A 24,069-nucleotide genomic window follows, 5' to 3' on the forward strand; every position below is an offset into this window, starting at 1 on the left:
AAATGAAAAAAGGGAGAAATCATTATGAAAGATAATATGATAAGGGCCATGAAGCTGGGAATAGAAAAACAACGGTGTTGCAGGAGATTTTGGAAAAGTCAAGAAGCTCTTGTTTTAGCAGAGCATGCAGTCCAGATGGGTTTTACTGGGACATTTTGAAGCAAGATTAATTTGTGTCAATATTTTGATATCTTGTTTTTATTGGGAGCTTTTAAGAAATTTTAAGAATATTCCTGAATCCAGGAATTGGCATTTTTTAAAGTTTTCTTGGTGTTCTTCTCTGGCTGCACAAGAATGACATAGCATTTGGGGGCAAAGATGCAACCTAGTAATCCAGCACTGGAGCTTAAGATGGAGAAGACCTCCACAGCCACCATCATCTTCCCCTTGGTGCTCTGGTATGTGGGCAGGAAGGAAATCCAGACACTGCAGAACACAAGCATGCTGAAGGTGATAAACTTGGCTTCATTGAAGGTATCAGGGAGGTTTCTGGCTAGAAAAGCCACAGTGAAGCTCCCCAGGGCCAAGAGTGCTATGTAGCCCAGGACAAAGTAGAAGGCAATGAGAGAGCCCTCATTGCACTCAAGGATGATGTGCTCAGGGTCAGAGTGTGTGTCTGCATCAGGGAATGGGGGAGAGAGAAAGAGCCAGATTGCACAGAGCATGACTTGAATGAAGGTACAAAAGACAACAAGAGAGATGGGTGCTTTGGATCCCACCCATCTTCTGCTCCTGCTGCCTGGTCTTGTAGCTCTGAAGGCCAGAACCACAGTAATTGTTTTGGCCAAAATAGAGGAGATGGCCACTGTGAACATGACTCCAAATGTTGTTTGTCTGAGGAGACAATTTGTTGGAGTGGGAGGGCCAATGAAGAGCAGGGAGCAAAGGAAGCAGAGGGAAAGGGAGATGAGGAGAGTGTAGCTGAGATCTCGATTATTGGCTTTGACTATGGGAGTATCTTTGTGCTTCACAAAGACCCAGAGAACCAGAACTGTAAGGAGAGAGAAGCAAACAGCTATGGAGGCCAAGGTCTTCCCCATGGGTTCTTCATAGTCCAGAAATATCACCAGTTTTGGTAGACAATAAATCCTCTCTCTATTTGGATATTGATCTTCTGGACATTTCATGCATTGCTCACTGTCTGAAGAGAATAAACAAGGTCTCAGTATATCAGTCTCAGCATAGCTCCCCTATGGGAAGGTCAATAAATATTTGTTATACTTATCACTCTCTTTGGTTCAATGGGGATCAGATTCTGGTGAAAGTATATAAATTATAGCACTCTAAAGGTTTTCATTTGAATCTTGCCTTGCAGAGTCTGTGACTGTGATCATGTGAGAGTCAATTAACTTTTTCTGCCTCACTTTTATCATCTGTAAAATGTTGTTATAGTGAGGATAAAAGGAATTAACTAATGTGAAGAGTTCTGCAAACCTTGTAATGTTATATAAATAATAGGACCAATAGAAATCTTTTTCTCAGAGTACTTTATAAATACGGGACCTCATTATTAACAACAATAATAAATGTGACAGCAGCATATTGTGAAGTAAAGAAATCCAGCTTATTGCTGTCTTGGATCTGGCCCATAGTTCCACTAAGAGATCATCTCCTCAGCTTGGAGCTCTCTGTTTTTTGTAGTCTCTTCTTGGAGGAAAATGATTACTTTGCCCTGAATGTGTTAATCTTAGGAGATCTCTTCTGGAAATATATGTGGAAATGCAGCATCCACAACTTCTAAAGATCTTGGTTTCTATGCCTTTCCTGTTGATGCTTAGAATACTGATGACATGTCTATATACACCTAATTGTTGACCTCATGCCTTTTAGGCTTTACTAATTTTCCTGGTCATGAACTCTGAGCACACTACAAATATTGAGGAAGGAACTCGGCTTGCATAACTGGAATGAGAGAAAATTCAGAAGGGATATGAGAGTTGGTTCTCTGTATTCAAAGGACTTTATGTGGGGTTGGGACAAGACTTGTTTTGTTTCATTGTAGATGGAGAAACCCCAAATAGGTGGGAAATTGAGAAGAGGCAAATTGAGGTTCCATGTGAGGGCAATCTTTTTTAATAATGAGAGTGTTCAAAAAATAGGAGAGGTTCCATTGAGAGATGGTGGATATCCCTTCCTTGGGGGTCTTTAGGAACAATCTCAAGGGACCTGATGGCTGCTGAGCTCTTCCACTTTTAAGTGTAAAGAGTCTCAGAGCTCCTCAACTTATAAGCACCCAGCAGAATCTCTTTAATGAAGAGGGCACATTCTAATGAGATACTGTTTTCACAAAGTCACTAAGAGAACAATGTAGGAGGCACAGCAATGTTCTCCAGGTCAAGAATGAAAATGTTCTTCCTGCTGTGTCTCTGGCAGGTCCCTGCTGAATTCCTTCGATTTCAGGTCATGAGAACAATGTCCTAGGAACTTTAGATCCTTGTTCAGGAGACCTCTCTTAGGCTACTGTTTCACTCTCCTCTTTTGAGGAGGGAATATTGTTCCTGGAAACATTGCTCTAGGTTAGATTACTTCCCTGGAGTATATTACTTCCCCCTTCCTCCAATTAGTATAGATTTCTGAAATTTCTGCCTACTTATTCATATTTGTCATCCTAAACATCTGCTTCTTCAAAGTATTGTTTCTATCTTCCTAGAGATGAAAGTCTATGTTGAATGAGAAATCTGGGCATGGAGCAGGTTCCTGGCCAGCAAAAAGGCAAAGAATTTTAATAGTGAATAATGTGGTCGTGGTGATTGTGCATTCTTGGCACCAACATTATGAAGCCATCCAAGGGAGTCAGTTGAAATGAAATGAAAAATAAATTGATTTCATTTCAGTATGCCGGCTTATTGTTCTAGCTCTCCTTAGTAGATGCATGATGAGGGCTGGTCACTTTATCATTCTTTTCTATAAAACTAGAACAAAAGGATTTGTATTTTGTTCTTTGCTACAGATAAAAAGCAGCTGAAAACTGCAAAGCCCTGTGTCAATGTGAATGATTTTTGATAATAGACATGCTTCCTAGATCTCTGTCCTTGGAAAATTGGAGCACAATGAAATTAGGCAAAAATTTCCCATTTTTGTGGTAATTAAATTCACATCCTCATGAACACTGGGGTCTCAATTGGTTTGATCTGTTTTCTGACATTTCCTCTAGGCATTCATTGCTCTGTGGACATCATGGTTCATAGGTGGGGAGGTCCTATTGGGTGTGATGAGAGAGACATGCCCAGATTTGGTTTGTTTCCTGAATCTGTGTTTTCTGAAGCTGTTGAAAGTCTACATTGACTTACCAGTGTGGTTGGAAATCTGGCCCTCAGGGCAGGGAACACAGTCAAAACAGCAAATAGGTTTTCCCTCCTGGACTTTTTTGTGGAATCCAGGGCGACAAATTCTACTGCATCTTTGGGGAATTGCCTATGCAAGGAAGCATACAAATGCCTAGTTAACCTTGTGGCTTGGAGGAAGGATCTGGAATGTCTTCATATAGTTGGTTTCTCCTTTCTTAATGTGTTTTTAGGTATAAGCACACAATTTAACTATTCTTCAAAGTCCACCATTATTATTTTTTGTATCTCTTCTCAATTGAAGAACACGGGAAGGTCTAAGCATCCGTTACTAGAGGGTGGAATTTTCCCCATTCCAATGGGATTTTAATTTCTAGAAAGTGAGATTTAATTATCATAATTCATAACCAACATGGACTTTTCCTAAGATTCTTTACAGCAATGAATTAGAAAGTATCCAAAAAGTATATTAGAAATCTTCCCCAAATTGTAAAGATCTATGTAATATTTGAGAATATGGGCTTTTCCAAACAAACACATTCTAATGTATTGCCTCAGGATAACAAATATTAAAACTTTCTCCACATATTTGTATGTGTATGCAGAATGTAAGGGATGTGCTCTATTGAACATTCTTCTCATTTAAAATTAGTCAGCCCCTTCATTAAGAGCAAGTGAATAAATTCAATTGATTAAACAAGAACTGAGGAATCAGTTAAAGCCATTGATTTAGAGACTTGGTAATAATCCAGGCAATTGACACAAAAGGAAATAGCTGTCTCAAAAGAAAGCTTCTCAGTGTTGGGAATTGGAGAGTCTCAAACCAGCTTGGTATTCCAGTATACCTCTCTTGTAACAAATTAAATTCTCAGGAATGTCCATATTTAATTTCTAAATATTAGTTTATTAATCTCCTGCCCAAGATTTACTAGCTAATGATTTCCCTCACAGTCTACAGATACCTCAAAACTTGAGTCAGGCAGAGATAGGGTGGGAGAGGGTTAGAGAGAGATAGAGAGAGAGCAGTTTCTTAAGTATGAGCAAAATTAGAAGTTAGTCAGGAGAGATGGGCTAGAGAGAGGAGCTAAAGCAAGCAGCTAGGAACCACCCCCCTCATACCCTTGACTTCTTGACCTGCATGCCAACATATTTCCCTTCTGATGTCATTACTTAGTCTCTCCCCAGGACATCTCTGATTGGAGAGTAGTCATATAGGAGGAAGTAGCATCAGAGCTTGGAACCCCTTCATCACAAGAAGGAGAGAGTCCTAAGGACAACAGCTGACTTGTCAAATGACTGCATACTACATGCTTCCCAACAAGGTGACTTCCAAGGTGACTTTATTACCAGGAAAAAGTCCTTGTTTACAGATAATTGAGGAAAGGATTTCCATCCTGTCTATTTTTACATCTAGTCAAAAGAAGGGTAGAACAAACCCATTTTCACAGCCTGGGGGAGATATGATGTTGTAGTTTTTGAAAAGAAACTATATTCGTGGTTGCCAAGGGGGGAACCAGTTCTCAAAAATAATATCACAATTCAATATTAACTTTCTACACTCAGGAGAAAATTTGAAGATTTTGCTGTAGCAAAGAATTGAGAATCCATGATAACCATCAACTCTTCAGGCATTTTGGAACTCAGGGCCTAGACTAAGGGGAAGCTTGGGAAAATGCCAGCTCCTTCAATTTCCCCTACCTTGCCTATCTAGATAGCATATAATTTCATAGGCTGTTCTATTACCCTAATTTTTCCAGGTACCTGAATTTTGCCTCAAGCCTGATGTGGTCTGAGTGTCAAAGTAAAATTAAGCAGGGGACTATAAAGATAATTTTAGGGTTGTGGCTTAAAATCTAAATTAATTGGTCACCAGGGGAAAATCCCAAATAAAATACCCCAGCCAGTCTAGAAATTTATGGTAATTTTAATTAATATAGAAGGAAGGATTTTAAGGAGATAGAAGGAAGAGGGTATATGATTTCTCCCACCTGGCCTCTCCCAGGGGGAATTCAAGATCTCCACCACTAGGTCTTTGAAGAAGATTAGAGGCTACTAAGAGGATAAAGTTGGAAAGTAAAGGAGGAAAACTCAGCCAGAAACTCACCACCAAATGGGACAATAACTGTAGCCACACCAACATGCCAAAAGCCCAGCACACTGCCACCAGCCACCTCTCCACCACCAAAGGTACCAGTGAGAGGAAGTGATGCTAAATATATAGACCTTTTACTCTTGTGTCTCCTCCTCTAAATTTTCACTTCTACCAATCACATCAGAGGCTTTTCTCCAGGACTACCCATTCTTTAGTTCTCATCTTTTTTTTATTAGATTATATCTTTTGAATTACTTAATACTTCTTTGTTAAGTTCACCTTTTGTTAGTTACTTAACCTTTTTGTGATTAATTTACCCTTTATAGTTAACACCTTTTTGTAGTAAGATCTAAAAATAGACTTAGCTTAAAGTTCTAGCTTCACTATAAAGTAAGAACTAAGTACCTTCATTGTTCAATCAGGAGATTACAATTTTATCTTCACCATAAAGTAAGATCTAAGTAGGGTGGAGTAATCTAAATTTCACAGAACCCAGTCTTAGACTAATATGGGAGATTTTCCTAAGCAGAACTTCAGAGCAAGTGTAATTCAACTTGTAACATTTTGTCAAAATCCAATCTCTAAAGTCCAAGAGGAAGGAAACTCAGGTGAAAGATATTATCATCTTTATATTCTCCTAAATGTAAAACTCAATATTCAAATCATTTAATTCCTTAAATTCCTTTTGAATGGCACATGATTAAATAAGAAAGGGACCATATATTATAATAAAAATGATCAATCTCTCTACCCACCTTAATTTTTAAGAAAACTTTTATTCTCTGAAATGTTTAGCTGTATCAATATGAAACCTTCAAGTGATTAAGCTATTTATACTGAATTTATCAGGTTTATTCCCTGATATTAAAATTCAATATTGGTCAACATTTCCTTTTTGACTGTCAAATTCTCTTTAAATTGTGACATTTCATGTTGAAGCAAAGGGAATGATATGGTAGAGAGAGCAATTATAGATATGTGACAAGAATTGATACAAAATTGGAAACATCATTCTAATAACTGGGATTTGAGCTAGAAATGTGATATTCCAGGGTTTTGTGGCTGTTTTCCAAAACATCTTGGACCTTGATGTCCCAGAAATACCTACAGTAGTAAAGAAAGTTTACTGTGTTAAGTACGAAATTACCAAGAATCATTAGTTCTAATAAGAAGGTCCTTCATGCCCAAATACCAGGGATTAGGTGAATTCTTCTGCTTTCCCAAGCTGTGCAATGGGGAAAAGTCATTGACTTCAGAGTTGTCAGCCTAAAAGGGCATGTTTACTGGTGCCCTTAACTTTATACCAGCTCAACTGGATTTGGCATAACTCCTTTATTTGCAAATTACATCCTCCACGCAGGCATTGCGATTGAATTTTGAAGTGCCAGTGACTATCCTGACATTACATTTTCATGTATACATTTTTCTTCCAAACAACATTTCAATTTTTTTCACCTCTTTCCACCACCTGTGCCACACAATTGCCTTCTCTTGGATGGTGAAGTCTTGAACAGGAGGAGTCTGAGGAATAAACTCTCCCACTTTCACCAGAACATCAGTGTCATTAGGAAAGGTCACATAGTTGAGAATATCATAGTTTGTCATAGATTTCCTCTTCTTCTCCAAGACCACCTGGTTCCCAGCACTGTTGTTAAACTGGATGTTCTTCAGAAAGGAGTGGAGCTAACAGAGAAAAAAAGTAGTTGGAAGTGAATAGTTGACTATCTCAGGGAGATGTACTGTACTTTATGATGTCTAATAATTTTTATCAATGACCTATATAAGAAGGTATTGTACAATTTAAATGATTCGCAAAACTGAGATGGGTTTCTAATAAACTGAAGGATTGGGATCCCAAAATGTTTCAGCAGACTAGACATTTAGGCCAAGACTCAAGGAGGATGTATGAATTTTTACCCTGGAGAAAAAGATCAGAAAAGGATCCTCAGTTGGATAACAATGAAACTGGGAAAGGAGACAGAAATAAAGTTTGCCAATATAGGAGATCAAGTGCTGCAGAGATTACCCTTCTGGTTAATGATTGTAAGAATTTAAATTTAAATTTTTATACTAATATGAAAGTTCTAAAGCAATATTGTGGTCACCAGTTTAAAAATATTATAGCTTAAATCAAAATGACTTTTAGCAGCTTTATTTACAAAGAGGTGAAAAAGAGTGAAAGTGGAAAAATGTAGCTAAAGAGAGAGATTTTAACATGACTAGGAGCCCTTCTCCAATGAATTGAGACCCAACTCCTTGATGAGTTTTCCCAAATCTCTGTCCCCATATGGATTTTCCTGTAATCCTCAGTCTGAAGTCCCAGTGGTATCTTCAGCCAGAGTTCCACCAACACAGCCTCCTCCAAAGCCAAGGCAGAGATCTCCAGAAATAATTTCTCCAGAAACCAGGAAAGGAAGGCCAGTTACTCACCTAGCAAGCTGACAGAGAATACAGGAAAAGAGAATCCTACTTCAGTCCAGCTCACCAATACAGAATGTCCAAAAATGAACTCCAAAGGAGAAGTCTCTTGGACAGGAATTTCAGGACTTTTTATAGTCTTTTATCTTCGTCACTTCCTGTCCCTTCCTTACTTTACAGGAATCAATTGCAGTCTTCCAAATTGCCTAGCACTGCTCAGAGGGGGTTGGGAGTAGTCCTTGGAAGTATGAACTTACTCTAGTAAGTGACTCAAATTTTCTTAGTATTAAGTAGGATGCTTTGAGTTCTTGATTTGTTTAGCTAAAAATATGCAAGGGGAGAGTTAATCTTATCTTCACAATCCCCCTGTGATCTTTGGGAGACTAGTCTCCCCAATTAATCATTTAACATAACTAGTTTAACATAACTAGTTTACATCTCTAAAAATCTTCTAGCTAAAGGTGCATACAATTTTAAAGTTTCTAAGAGGAAATTCCAATAGTTGGAGATAAGATGAAAATAGAAGACAGAGAAAAACCACTGTTTGCTAGGTGCATTGACAAAGTCAATTGGGGGTAATCCCATTTGCCATAAGAGTTTATACTCAGAATAAATGTGGTCAATCCCTTTCTGTTCAATAAATTATATCCCAACGTTCATTCTAGATCTTCTGATGCAGTGTAAGATTCTTAATGGTATTTTCTTCAAAGAGTTCACTTTCTTTATTCAAGAAGTTAGCAAGCATATCTTCCTGAAATTTCTCTCAAAAAAAATTTAAATCTTGGATTTTTTGAAAATTCTACAATCCCCCTGAGGAGGGTGTTGACCAACATCCGAATCAACTCAGGATACATGGTTGAGTTATGGGGTATATATATGAAATATCAAAAGAAAAACCAACAGCATAAAAAAGAAAAACAAATAGAAGTAAAAATTAAACTTTGGGAGAATAGAAAACCAAAAAAAAAATTTAAAATCTATGTATATAAAAATTTCTGAGTAAGCAAGAATAAATCCACAAGTCTTTGTATTAGGACTCAATTAAAGTCATTTATGTCCCACAAGCCTGTAAGACAAGTGCAGTAATATAGCACTTACCCATTGGCAACCTACAGAATGTTGCCATACTATAAAGAGAAAAAAGGTATTCAATTTTGAAGTAAAAAGGGAAGTATATTTCCCTGGTCTGATTTTACCTTCACTCTTAGGGATAGGGGATTCAAAATGGGAGCCACACTTAGGTACTTATTGGAATGTGGTGCAGGGAAGACCTGCATCTGAAGTATGTCAAACAGCCACTACCTCGATCCTCAAACAAGTCTTCTATCTTGGTGCAAATCTCATCAATATCACAAGCATTGTTAGTCTCCTTCATCTTGTGCTTTGTGGGAAGCCATCAAGCCCATGCTGTCTGACATGGTCATGTATGAGTTGTAGAGTTGCAAAGCAACTTTCTGGAAAAATAAGACACCCACAGAAAGCCCTATATCTGACTTTCTGTAACTTCCCTTACTAATGGGATTGTTATGGTGTTATTGTTCTTTCCCCAATACAGGAGAAATAATATGAGAGCAAATACTTACAGGGTTAACATACATATATCCCACTTTAATGACCTCAGATTATTACCCTAAAAGATTACATTCACAGAATTAATACCTAAGGATCATTACCCATTATCCTCCTTCTTTCCCTTTCCACAGAGTTACACTCACTCTCATTTCAAGCCAGGCAAGCCAAGAACATAAATCACCTTCAAGCCCAGGTCTAAGGACACACTCCACTGAATCTGTTTGTGGATAGAAACCAGGCAACATTGCCAGGTGCTTTAAAATAACACAAGAAAAATGGAATTTGTAATATGAAGAAAAGCCCAAATCTTGTCTGTCATTAAATTACCTCCTAACTCTATACCTAACTACAAAATGTTTTGTTACCCATTGCCTAAGTAATTGTGATTGATTGTGAAAGCTGACCAAAAGTAACAATCATTCTCCTAACTGGTCATCACATAGGTCAGGAAGAACTAACTTCCAGATCACCCTATTTATGTTATTCATCTATTTCTTTCATAGCAACAATGCTTCATTGACTATCTCCTTAGGCTTCACTTCATTTTTTAGGTTCTATGGAAACATGTATATTGAGAAATTATTGTGTGCCAGAAATGTATGTACTCACTGAACCTATAAAATAATCCAATCTCTGTGTAATGGCAGAGCACTGTGTGATGCCTACACACATAGGATTGAGCATGCAGCACCTCTCATCTATTATTTGACTGACTGCAACACCTAGTGTGACAAGGAAATCACTTTAAAAGCATTGTTTTCAGACAGAGTTCCACAAACACAACCTCCTCCAAAGCCAAGGCAGAGATCTCCAGAACCAATTTCTTCCAAAGCCAGGAAGGCCAGCTACTCAGCTTATTACTTGTTTTAGCCTGCCAGCATGTATTGATTTGGATAAAGGAACTCATTTTACCAATTCAGTGTTATCTCAAATTTATTCATGTCTGGGGATAACTCCTAAATTTCATATACCACATCATCTCTAGAGCTCTGGCCAAGTTAAACCAATGAATAAAGAACTGAAAATCATGATTGGAAAATTATGCACAGAGACTCATTTAAAGTGTACTGAAATACTACCTCTGGCCCCATTTTATCTCAGAAGCAGACCCAGAGGCGATTTATACATCTCACCATTTGAGATGCTATTTGGACATCCACCTATTCAGGCACAACCATTTGCCCCTGCCTATACCTCACTGTTAGGAGGGATACAACAATTGGTACATATATCAGACAATTACAAACAAAATTGAAAGAACTCCATGACTAGAGCTGCTGCTCAAGCAGGCACCATTGATTTCTCACTTCATGATTTAAACCCAGGTGATAGAGTATACATAAAGAATTTCAAAGGTACTGGGTCAACTGAACCTGCTTATGATGGATCATTCTAGATCCTATTAACTACACCAACAGCCATAAAAATTGGAGAGAGAGACTCATGGATTCATTGTAGCCATGTAAGATGAGTGCCTTCTGTTGATGGTGAATAATTGATTGCACTGATTTTTTGACTATAGATTGTGGTTGGACTTCTTTATTGCTGGATTTGTACTATTTTGTTGCACTTTATTTGATTGATCCTTGTAGGGCAACACATGTACTACCTCATAAAAGAAAATCTGTATTAGTGACTTATATTGAACTAATGTGTCTTTTGTAACATTTTGTGCTTTTACTAATTGTTTTCTTTTTTTGTATTTTCTTGAATTAGTTATTGCTTTGTCTACCTCATTTGAACTCACATTGTTTTATCTGCCTTATTTGCACTCACACTGTGGATCATGGTATGTCAAAGAGAAAATGGATCTTATTTTTTGAAAACTAGTTCCTATACTTTACCTCTGTAATTGTGAAATACACACAATGTCAACATTTTATTTTCTTCCTACATGTGACATACAGTATTTGATTTTTTCTTTCATATCTCTTTTTTTTTTGCTTTTGACACACGTCACTAGTATTGAATTTTTTTTAAAAACTATTTTAGCTTTTTGCAATAGCATAAACTATCCGTTTACCTAGCATATATAAAAAAAAAAAAAACATACCCCAAAAGCTTTGGACTATGGCAACCTGCCACTAGTTATTTAACTCTTATGAGACTTTTGCTCAATGACTATGTCTAATCCAAGGACAAACAGACCACAAAGGAGGACAGAACTTGACTTGTAAAGTGCCAAACAATCACAAAAAGGTGAAGGAAACGAAATCAAACCTATGGGGATTAATGACATTCTGCACAAAAAGCACAATGACTGATCAAGTGTGAAACTCGAGGTTGAGGCTGTTTAACATGTGCTAAATGCAGGACTTCTTTGGACCATACTATATATCAAGCATATGACATTATTTGCTCTGGCTCCATTTTCCCAGAAAAAACCAAACCAAAAACAAACAAACAAAAAACAAAGAAAAATGTTGAACCAGGAAACTCTATTTCCCATTTGTCTCGAGATCTAGTATCCTTTTTCTATTTTCTCTCATGATGTGACAACTTACTGTAGACCAGACTGCTAAATTGGGGTAGTGACTAATTGTTGATTTACACTTATAGGACATGGATCACCACAAGAATCTGTTGTGAGTTGTGACCTTTTTTTCTTTCCTTCTTCCCAGAATTTTTTTTCTCTTAAGTTTTCTTTTTATATTTTTTATCTGACTCAGAAGTCACATTTTTTCATTTTAATTTCTTTGATTCCTTGATTTTTTTGATACTTGATTCATATCCCTAATGACTCGACCATGTATCCCTGTTTAATTCCTACATGGATCCCTGTATCCTCCTCAGGGAGGGAATGCATTATTATTTTCCTCAGGGGGGACTATGTTATTGTTGTGAACCTTGACTTGAATTTGAGTCAAATTTAGAACAAGAGACTACCTCTCAGAATCTAAAAGCCATTATAAAGATGCCTGCAGAGACCACACGCTGTACCAGAAGATCCAGAGTGAATTTTGAGATATGGCAAATTTGAAGTTTGGAGGTGTTGAATGCTATTGTTTTTGAGTGTACACTCTTATGCCAAAGGGGACTGCCCCCTAATTGACTTTTTGACAATGCACCTATTATTGGTTTTGTTTCTTTTCCCTTTTATTTTCCTCTTATCCCCAAATTATTATAATTTGCCTTTAAAAACTGAAATATTTGTATACACCTCTAGTTCAAGTTATAACCTAGTTATGTTTTCATGATCCATTGGGGAGACTGGTCTCCCAAAGGATCTCAGGGGGAATTGTGTAGATTTAAACTTTTGAACCCTAGAGACTACATTTCCCATAATTCCAGTTTCCTTTTCCTATTTGTGGGTCTCTGTACATGGAGGGAGCTTTCAGTTTCTGTTTTCCATCCACATGGTCTCGGGTTCCATGGCGGGAGAGGGCGTAGTGCCTCTTGGTTTTTGCTAGCCTTACTTCCTTATACTTCAAGATAAGTATTTAACAAATATTATTAAATAGAGTACTTGCAGTACTGGAAATTAATTTTATTCTTTACAAAATCCAAGGCAGAAATGTCAGTCACTCACTCCAAACACCAGGAAAGGAATTCTTTCTAGACCATACTGGTCTCTTCTTTTATACTCCTTTTTCCATGTCACTTCCTGTCACTCCCCCTTCTTCATAGAAACCAACTGCTGTGTAGCAGTCCACCCCTAGCTATGGGCAAGGGAAACAGTTAGTACATACAGAGTGGCTTAGAAGAGAGCATGCTCAGTCTTGCACATGGCTAGGAAAGCCTCTGACCCTTGACCCCAGCTTCTCCCAGGTGAGGTGGGAAAACAGGTTTCTTTGTGCTCACCTGGCTAAGATAGACCACACCTATATCTTGTCATTAACCAATGATAATCATCCCCATGTATCGTGTATATTTGCATACCAAAGACATTAAAAGTTGCCACAGCTATCTCCACTCCTCTTCCTGTCTTGGATCTCAGCTCTCACTGATGCCTGTCCTTGCTGGAGCTTGGCCTCTGGCCAAGCTCCATCTTTAATTCCTTTTCTTCTCTATCTCTCTCACCTGGGTCCTGGCCTTTGGCCAGGCATTTTCTTCCCTCTATCATGTCTCCAACCTGTGTGCTATTAAATTTGGATCACTGGACAGGAATTAGCCTTTCAGAAAGAAGTCCACTGATCGGAGTATTGCTGTGGCTCCAAGATATTAATAATAAATGATCTCTGACTCATTTTTGACATCTCGAACTTGGCTCCCTCACACCCTTTGCGGCATCCAGAACTTCTATCCTTTTTCTATCTTCCTACCTTGGGGCTTCTTGCGGGTTTGGAAAGCCTCATCCTGTCTTTCAATATGCCTAGCACTGCCTAAGAGGGTAGAATGTGGCCTTTGGAGGTCTCAGCTTATTCTAGTAAGTGACTTGTAAACTCTCATACTTAATGGGAAATAGAGGTACTTTAGGTTCTTGCTTTGATTAGCTAAAAATAGACAAAGGAAGAATTAATTCTATCTTCACATAGGTTTTCTGCATCTCATTTGGTCATAAATTCTTTCCTCCCCATGTTTGACAGTTAAAAGTTTCCTTGTTCCCCTAATTTGTTTATGATATCACTTTTATTTCTGTATTAAGGGTCTTTATTCCCTTTTTCTTGGTTTCTGACATGAAATTTATGTCTAGCCCTGATTAATTCCTTTTCATTTTTAATTATCCTAATTTCTTACCAATAGAATGTACTAGTACAAAATGCATCCAAGGCAGTAAAGAACCATCTCAGATTTAAGACTGTAGACTTTTCCAAATAAACTCCAGTAGATTTCCTCATTATAACTAATAATTAAGCTCTTTGTATGCATAGGTTTGTATGTATGGATATGTATGTGTGTTGGTGTATGTGCTGAAATATTTATGTGTAGAGTATAGAGTTAATTCTCCATTTATTATTCTTCCCACTTAAAATGATTATGCTTTTAAAGAAGGAGCACTTCTCAATTTATTCAATTGGAACTGAGGATTAACAGGAACTCTAAATATTCTTGAATCAGTGAAAAGCATTGATGGAGAGACTTGGAAATCATAAAAAGAATTTATAAAAATGGAAGTATCTGTCTCAAAACAAAAAAAATGAGGGTCTAAAGTGGAGAGATTGGAGCAAGCTTGATATTTCAGAATCCCTCTCAAGAGGAAAGTAAAGACTGAGCTATGGTAGAGAATGGGGAAGCCATGTGGATCATTAACTTTACACATATTTTGGAGCAGAAGGTTGTGAGAAGTTAAAGTTACTATTTATGCTAAATATCAGAATTCTAAAGCAATATTGTGGTTGCTGATTTAAAAATATTACAGCTTAATTCAAAATGATTTAACAGCTTCATTTATAAAGAGGTAGAAAGAGTGAAAGTAGAAAAATGTAGAGACAGAAAGTACGCCTAGCTACCAATACCCTAAGATTAATCCTAATATCTCCAGACTTCAAATGAAAATCCAAAAGTGAATGTCTTCAAAATATAAATCTAAAACCCTAATTAAGAAGCCGAAATCCAAAGAGCCAGGAGACACTGAAGAATCCACTGAGAACCTTTGGTTTACATGAGGCTAAGATCAACAAGAATCTTCCCAGAATTCACACTGAAGGAAGTGTCCCACTGAAGCACCAAGGAATAGAGAGGGTCTCCTGACCAAAGAACCAAGGAAGGAATCACTCCACTTACCACTGCAAGATCCAAGGAAAGTGGATGAGCCAGTCTGGCCCAGGCTCACCAAGACAGAGAAGGAATCTCACTGAATTCTTGAGCTGGCCTTTTTAAAGCAGTTTTCTCAATATCACTTCCTATCACCGCTGCACTTTATGGGAACCAATCGCAGTCTTTCAATTTGCCTAGCACTGTGCAAGGGGCAGGGCAGTATCCTATGGATTTGTCACCCACTCTAGCAATTGATTTGGGAACTCTCATACTTAGTGACTGATAAGGTACTAAGTTGGGGTACTTAACTTTTTGATTGATTAACTTAAAAATTGCTGATTGATAGAGGTTGCTTCACTCTTCACAAGACCTAGACTAAGAGAAGTGTTGAGAAAACATCAGCTCTTTCTCAAATTTGCTTTACTTTGCTTCTCTATCTACAGAAATGTAATTTTACATGTCGTTTGTTACCTCAGTGTAGCTAAGGACCTATATATTGCCTCATACATTGAGTAGCTAAGGAAGTAATGTAGAGTTAGGTAGGGTCCAATCTTAGTCTAAAGTCTGGCACTTTCTTATACCATTACCAGGTTTGTTCCAAAAAGAGAAAATAAAGAAAAACACTTGTACAAAAATATCCATAGCTTGTTCTTTATGGTAGAAAAAAATTGGAAAATGAAGGTTGTCCCTCGATTGGGGAATGGCTGAATAAATTAGTTATCTGATGGTGATGGAATACGATTGTGCTGAAAGATGATCTGGAGGATTTCCATATGAACTCGGAGAACCTCAATGATATGATGCAGAGTGAAATGAACAGAAGCAGGAGAATAATCAAAACTAGAAGCAAAACATTATGGAACAATCTGTGGGAAGAGAATTTCCCTCTTCATTATGTTGCTTTTTTTGATGTCATCAATCAATGACCTAATGGTCATTTACCATTGAAATGTGCAGGTATAGACAAACTCTCAGAGAAAGGAAGCTGAAATCAATGAGATGGGAAACTGATCACACAGGCACTGTCCCATAGGACAATGCTAGGCAAAATAAGGAACTCTGGTTCCTGAGCTGTGACAATGGAGAGCTAGAGGGTGGAGAAAACTGCTTATAAGATGAGACCAGGAATCTTCTTGCTCTCTTCTGCCTGGAGCTTGGAACCTGAAGGAATCCCTGTTGATGGTGAGCTTCAATCCATCAAATAGCAAATAGGGTAGTAAGCTAAGCTACATTCTATCTCTTTCCTACATTTCCCTCTCTTTACTACACTACTTTGATGTAATAAAGTTACTATAGCTACTAATAGCCTCTTGATTTACTTTCAAGTATTACAAATCCAATGTAATAGACTTTGCTACTAGTAGCAATGCAACAAGCCAGGACACTGTTGAAGGACTTATGGGAAAGAATGCTATCACCATGAGAGAAAGAACTCTGGGAGTAGAAATGCAAAAGAAAAGCATGACATCACTTATTACATGCATATATGGATATGTGATTTTCGGTTTAAGCTTTAAAAGATCTCTCTGTAGCAAAAATGAATAATATGGAAATGGGTATCAAGTGGATACTATTTGTACAACCCAGTGAATCTGCTTGTTGGCTCTTGGAGCAGGGAGGAAAGAGAGGAGGGAAAGAAAATAAAGCATATAAACATGGAAAATTATTTAAAAATTAAAATGAAAAAATAAAATAAAATAAAAAGATGATTTTTAAAAATTAAAAAAACTAGCATTTTCTTAATAAGGATTTCAGAGGAATTTTACTTAAACCAGTAATGTTTTCTAAAATAACAATTTATTAATTAAAAAGTGAAGGGACCCCAGGTAAAGGATATTTTTATATTCTTTGTATCTCCCCCAGACAACCAATGCAATTATTTGCTTATATAATATAGTTAATTCTTTATGAATGAAAAACATGATTGAGTGAGAAAGCAATTTTGTATTATCATAAAAATGATCAGTCTCTTGATCAGTCTCTTTATCAGACCTACAGATGATTGGGTGTAGGCAAAATTTCCAAATCCCTGAAATGTTTAGCCTCATCACTATAAAACCTTCAAATGACTAAATTGTTATATTAACTCAATCAGGTACTTTGGTCTATTCCATATTACTAAAATCCTAGATTTGTCAATATTTACTTTTTCATGACTAATTTTTCTTTCCATTGTACCATTGCTTGTGGAAGCAGAAGGCATTGTTATATTCTAATAGTGTGAAATTGATTTAATAAAAGGGGAAAACATTTTTCCTCATTAATGGAATATAAGGCTAACCATTAGGTTATTCACAATTTTGTCACAGAGTTCTAAAAATCTAGAGTTTTGATGTTTATCAGATTCTTGGAAATTTCATTGAACTTTGCAGTACATTATCAATCATCTTTAATTCTATTAGGAAGGTCCTTCTCCCTGACTGCTTTGTACAAGATGGATTCTCCAACTTCAGTCTAGGGGCAATCTCACTGACTCTTGGGTTCTCCACATAAAGGTCCATGTGTCTTGGTAATTTTTCTCCAGCTCGACTAAATTTAGGATGAATCTTTCATTTGCTAGCTGCTTCCTCCGCTCATGTATAAATGTGATATTGACTGAGGGATAAAAACATTTGTCAAAATTTTGATTTTCTGAGTTGTTATATTTACATAGTTAATTGAACCAATATTCCAATCACTCTTCTTCTTTTCCCATGACCTGGACTACACTATGGTCTTCTACTGGATGATGGACCCTTGGCCAAAGGGAGAATGAGCAACAAACTTTATCAATTTCTCTACATCTTTGTCATGGGGAAATGTCAAATAGTTGAAAATTACATAATTTGCTAGAGATTTCCTCTTTTAAAGCAAGAGTCCCATTCTGCATTTAAATATTCTTCAGAAAGGAGTGAAGCTAACCATGAAAGAAATTAATTGGAAGTTCTCCAGTAGAATCTCTCAGGAACGTGTTGCTTAGTTCTATGTTGTCTAACACTTTCATTGATGACTTGGATAAAAGAAAGAGAAGCACAATCCTAAGATATTTCAATTGTCAGAAATTAGGGTAAGAGAACCTTAATCAAAAAAGGTCTCACTATATTAGAAAAAGGGGTCAAAATTCAAGGTGGAAACTCTAAAAAAAAAAAACAACAGAAAGATTCCCTCAGTTTAATGAGAATGGCGTTGGAAAAGGAAACAAAGAAAAAGCTTGCCATGCTGGTCCATAAGAAGTGGGGTGCTGCAGAAATCTCTCAGGTGGTTAATCAAATGACTTAAAATCCAATCTAATAAACATTTAAAGTCATTTTAAAGTACCCATTATACCCAAGGCACTGAGTTTGGTCTGTTGATATAAAATGAAAATGAAAATGATCTGTCCTCAAGGCACTTATCTTCATTCAATTGCAGGGTATAGCAGAATAAAAGCAAAAGTAAGTATGATATGTTTGTAAGAATGGAAAAAAAAAATTATCCAATATGGAGGAAAGGAAAAAAAGATCTTTCTAGCAATCAGTATGTGCCATGCATTCCCCTAAACAGTTTGTTTTCTTACAAATAAAATCTCATTTGTTAAGAGAATTAAGAAATAATTTCTGTAATTTGCCTTCTATAATCTGAGGCTGTAAGGAATGTTGGGTTCAAGGAGTCATAGGTGAGTGAGTATTAGGATTAATGAAACCATAAGGCTAATGAGGACCATTTGAAGTAATTGACATCTTAGCAGGTAAGTACAAGGTAAAAAATAGTGAGTAAGGTTTCTTTAAGGTCAGACACAATCTTGTGAAGGGTGCCGGTTAGGATTCTGGGTAGCCTGAGTGAGTTGGGTTTTCTAACTACCAATGGATTCCTGGAGGGTTTTTTTTTCCCCCTAGGAGGAGGTGGGTGTTTTTTTTTTCCTGGAACACTGAAAAAACCCAGTGGCAGGTGAAGGAAGAGAACAGATTAGAGTTTCTGGAATAATTTTGTGGATGGAAATCAACAGAAAAGAGAAAAGAGAGACAACTTTTCCTCTGTGTGGCTGCTGAGAGGGCCAAGTCATTTTGTGGCCTGCTTAGGCCCCAAAGCCTAGGTAGCCCCAGAAGGAAGGGCAGTCAATGGGCAGAGAGATTGAATAACCAAACTGATTTAAGCTGAAAGAGATTGAAGGAGACAGCAAATTTACTTATGTAACTGAGAGGATTCGTAATTAGCACAGCTTATTTAATGTAGACCCAAATACTAGTAGTTTAATGAGAGTAAAGAGGCTTTGGGGAAACCCAAGTGAAAAGCAGATTTGTGAGAATTAGATGGGAGTGGGAAAGCTTAACCCCTGTTAGATTTAGGTATCCTATCCTCAATTGTAATTACTTATTCTTACTTTTCCTTAATACTTATTAAATAAAGATTTTCGGTTTTACAAGCTACCTCAAAGTATTTTTACCTTCAGCAAATTTTTACTAGATGAAACCTGTTACACAGGGCCCTGCTCAACTGTCATTACAGCAATAGCCATCAGAGCCTTAAAGAAGATACAGAGTACCATATTTTATACCTTAAAGTAGGAAATAGAGTTTGTGCAAATTCGTAGTATTGTGTAGTGTAATATTATTCAGACAACTGCCTTTAGTATTGTTTTTGCTGGAACATAGAATATGTTAGTAGGTATAATAATATCAAATCAGCTTGAGAAACAGGAATCAGAGAATGAAAGACTTTCATTTTCAAGCTGAGCAGTTTTCATGTTCTCATAGAAGGCTTCAGGAGTTAATGATGGTCCTTGTACTAAAAGGTAGTATCATTGTGTCAGGGGAATGGCATAGCCACATACTCACTATGAAGGTTATTTGAATAATCTTTAACTTCTTTAATCCCTCAGAATTTCTTTCTATTCATACCATTACGTAATATATTTTATGTTTATTTTGTATTTTTGTACATGAATTAAAATGTGTATATCATATATGCAAAATAGATAAAATATATAGGCATATATAAATGCATAGATGCAGATATAGATAGGTGTATATATACATACACATCTATATTTAGGTTTTCTCTTTAATTATGGAGAGTGAAGTAATACTAAAAATCATGTGTGTTTTAATCTTTGTATTCGTAACTCAATTTTATAGCATTTTATTATATAAAATAGATAAATTTGAACATATTAAATTAAATTTACTTGTACTAATAAAATTAGTGCAACAAAGATTCGAGAAAGACAAAAAGTTGGGAAATTTTTTTACAGGAAATTCTCTGATAAAGATCTTATTTTTGAAATATAGGTCTATCTATATCTAAAGCCCTTTTTTGAGATTTAACATCCATTGTTAAAGTTGAAATCTAGACTTGGAAAGGTCCTCGGTGTCCTTTAGTACAACATTCTTTTCTTACAGATAAAGCTTATGAAGCTCAAGGAACTTGTTCAAATGGCCCTGTGTGCTACATTTCAGAGTTAGGATATGACACCAGTCTTCTGAATTCAGAACATGGTCTCTAAACATTGAACAATGTAGTAACTAAGGCTTCTAGGGAAAGGATAGATGCTTGTTTCTGATGTCCCCATATTCTGCTGGAAGTGTAGAGCCACTAGTAGGGATGGTTTTCCCCTTCCCAAGATACCCTCCCCAACAATGATGGCTAGGAACCATTTGTACTACATTCTTACCCTTGCATCCCTGTCATAGGTATCTCAAATGAACATAATGCTGAAATGACCAGAAGTGACATATAAGGCCCTGAATTTACTGCTCTGCTATGCAGAGGCTCCCTACTGAAAAATGAGCAGAACTGGTTACCAACTCTTTCTTCCTTTTCTGTAGGTGGTAGTTTCTTCATTCAGAGATTTGGACATAAATGCATAAAGGGGGGGCCTTACCTTCCAGGGATGAATGATCTGGTTGCCACCATGTATTTTGGTTTCTATTTCTGATCTCACCAACAACATTTCATGAAGGGCCCAGGCCACAGAATATACAGCATTGTAGACAGTATAACTTTGGTATGACATAATTTCATCTAAGTAGCTCAAACTTAATGTGTCCAAGGAAGCATTTTGTGAACAGACACTTCCATCCCCCTTTCTGTGATTAGATGTGCATCCAAAAGCTGTGACCCAGAATTGCTCAAGGAAAATATCATCTGGATAGTTGAGAGGGTTAATGGTTTTCAGAAAGTGTTGAAAACCAGGCATCTGACTTGTCTTAGTGGAGAATATCAGAGCCCCATGGAAATTGTCAAAATACACGGAACCAGGTTTTTTGGTAATATCTGAGTCCCTGGTGGTGATCCATAATATTTTTGGTAAGAAATAAGGCTCCTCTCGAAACTTCACACTCAGCAGTGAATCTATATCTCCATAAATGACAATCACATTAACTCTAGATTTGAATATCTTCCACAAAAACAGTCGATGTGTGTCAATATCCATTGACTGGCCAATGCTAATCTTCTGTGTAATGGCCACACAGATGTAATTCCTGACCATTTCTTCTTTCATGTCTCTGAGGAATTTGTCACCTATTGCGTCATCTGAGGTGACTAGTCCCACCCAGGTCCATTCAAAATGCACCATCAATCTGACCATTCCAAGGGAAAGAGAGGTGTCACTTGTTGCCATCTGATAGACAGAAGGAAACTGGGCTGGGTCATTCAAGAGTGGATCAAAGAGACCATAGCTGATCTGAATAGGAACAAACAATAACCTCTTTAGGTTAGAGTGTATTGTGGCAAAGGTTCCCTCTCCCCATATTAACCTACTTGTATTCATTCCATTTTGTCTAGAATGGATTCACTCTTGTATTTTAATTTAAAATCCAAGAATTTTGATTTTTTGTTTGAGATTGTATTTTTATAAAAATCCAAAATTTTTATTTTTGTTCAAGAAAAGATCTTCAAGGAAAAAGCTTGCTAACTACTAAATCCAGAGAATGAACTGTTGCAGAAAGATGCAGAAAACCCACACTACATCAAGAAGATCAAGAATGAACTTTGGATATGGTTGATTGAACTGAAGTTTGATTGAACATTTATTGTAAATGTACACATTTATGCCAAAAAGGACTGCCCCTAATTTGTCTTTCTGTCAATGTGCCTAGCAAAACATTGGTTTTGCTTTCTTTCTTTTCTATTTACTCCCTCAATACTCTAATTTCCTCTTAGAAAATTGAATATTGTATATATCTGTGAATAGAAGAGCATTTAGGACTACAAGATGATTACGTTAAATGATCAATGGGGAGACTAGTCTCCCAGTGATCATCAGGGGGGGTTGTGAATCTTAAAATTTCTCAGACTTGTGAATCTTAAAAATTCTCAGTCTCTACTTCAGAAGATTTGATTAAGCTAAATCCATTTTAAAATAATGAAGGAACTTTGGGCAGGAAGGTGGGAACTCTAATATTACTCCACCCATACTTAGGCATACTTTAGGGGAAGATAAAGTTGTAAACTCCTTACTGAACAATGAAAAGTACTCAACCCATACTTAAAGTGAAGCAAGAACCTTTAAGCTAGGTCTATTTTTAGATCTAATACAAAGGGGTGCTAAGTACCTATCAAGATCAAATTAATCAGGCAACTTGCAAAGGACAAGGTTAGTCTACTCAGGTGTGAATTAAGATGGTCAGTCCTTTGGAAAATGTCTACTGTGATTGGTAGACATAAAAACTCGGGGGAGGTGACATAGAAGAAAATTCTCTTTAAAAGGAGATCAGAAGGCCTCTGAAAGTTAATTCAGCTTTGGTAGCTGAGTTGGAGCTTGGACTAGTTGGAGTATCTGGGTCTCTCTGAACACTAGAATCTTGCTTGGGACAAATCTTGTGGTGAGTGGATTAAAGACTGACTGGTCTCTCTCTTAAAGCTCAGGCCTAGGCCCTTCATACTATATTTCTCTTATTCTCTCTCCTTTTCTTTAATTCCTTCATTTGTATTAATTAAAATCTCCATAAAACCCAGCTGACTTGGGTATTTTATATTTTGGGAATTTTCCCATGGCGACCACTTTATTTTTAATATAAAATCAAGACACTAAAAATTATCCTTACCATTGTGGCCAAAACCTTACAGTTTGGCCATTTACACATTTTCATGGTCACAGTTTATGGCAACCACTCTTTTGTCTGTAACACTCTTCATATGTGCTTTCTTTTTTAACGCTTATGATCATTCAGGTTGTGACCTCCTTTAGTAAACCTGACCTAGCTGCAATATATGTAAATGCTTTCAGACTCCCTTTCTTTTGTTCTATCCCTACTACTCTGCTAAGGGCCTTAAAATATCAGCTGTTTAGTATATATATCTTTGCCAGAATCAGCAGCATTATTTCAAAGTTCTGTGGTCAAAATGTGCTGCTTTCTACAAGACTTGATGAAGGGAAGGTCTCTGATCTCCAAATTTCTGTTTTCCTTTTCTTCTTTGAGAGTGATCTGAAAGGTGAATTAGGTACCAGACTACCCCAAAGCTTCTTGGGGTCTAATAGCAAACCATCCAGAGATGCCCTCTGCCCTACAATCAGTAGAGTTTGAATTAAGCCCATGATTCCCTACCTGTGGGAATTTATAGAGCTCAAGTAGGGTTCCCATGGAGACAGTCAATGCAGAATTGGCTCCTCCAATGACCACCACAGACTTGGCCTGCCTCTCACAGTTGTAATTGGGAATGGTCTGTGCCTGGCCTGACAGCCACATCAGGGAACTTTCTAAGATCTTGTCATCATTGTGATAGGCATTGTAGATGTGGAATCCCAGGGTCCTATTGGGTAATAGATTGGGGTTCCTGTTGACCTCTTCTACAGCAAACATTAAAGCCAGAACTTGATAGTAGTGTTTCTGCAGCCACCTGAAGTGGAAAAGAGGTTGTCAGGAACAAAGAATATTTTTGTTTCTTTCCTCCTCTTGAAAAGAAATTGGAAGTTTCAGAAGGAGAATTCTCTTAGCCATAAGATAGTGCAGTTCTTGGTCTACAGTAGTACTCACTCTGTGGTCACAACTAGTTTCTTAGTTACCTCTTGCAAACCACATTATTATACTCTGAATATTTTAATCTCTTGGGAGCAGTGATGGAGGCTCCAGGGATTTTAGCACCTCATCCCTGTGTGATATCAGA

At 37.1% G+C, this 24,069-nt stretch overlaps 1 protein-coding gene across 1 annotated transcript; it reads right to left on the bottom strand.

Annotated features, from left to right (window-relative positions):
* Window positions 1–221: 221 nt before the first annotated feature.
* LOC103100601 (vomeronasal type-2 receptor 26-like) lies at window positions 222–23,786 on the bottom strand. Its single transcript, XM_056826321.1, has 5 exons — window positions 23,511–23,786; window positions 20,843–21,646; window positions 6,832–7,059; window positions 3,287–3,414; window positions 222–1,137 (listed from the first exon to the last, which is right to left on the bottom strand). Exons 1-5 carry the CDS (start codon window positions 23,763–23,765, stop codon window positions 222–224), a joined length of 2,331 nt encoding a protein of 776 aa, XP_056682299.1. The 5' UTR covers window positions 23,766–23,786.
* Between the last annotated feature and the right edge of the window lie 283 nt (window positions 23,787–24,069).

Source organism: Monodelphis domestica, chromosome 4 (genome assembly GCF_027887165.1).
Source record: "Monodelphis domestica isolate mMonDom1 chromosome 4, mMonDom1.pri, whole genome shotgun sequence".
NCBI lineage: Eukaryota > Metazoa > Chordata > Mammalia > Didelphimorphia > Didelphidae > Monodelphis > Monodelphis domestica.

What these genes read in the sequence shown, in the direction of transcription:
- LOC103100601 (XM_056826321.1), bottom strand. Translation starts at nt 23,765, where the DNA reads ATGTTTGCTGTAGAAGAGGTCAACAGGAACCCCAATCTATTACCCAAT. An exon ending in AGCTCTATAAATTCCCACAG is followed by an intron (nt 21,647 to 23,510) that starts GTAGGGAATCAT and finishes GTTCCTATTCAG; the next exon opens with ATCAGCTATGGTCTCTTTGA. An exon ending in GGCACAGGTGGTGGAAAGAG is followed by an intron (nt 3,415 to 6,831) that starts GTGAAAAAAATT and finishes TTCCTTGCATAG; the next exon opens with GCAATTCCCCAAAGATGCAG.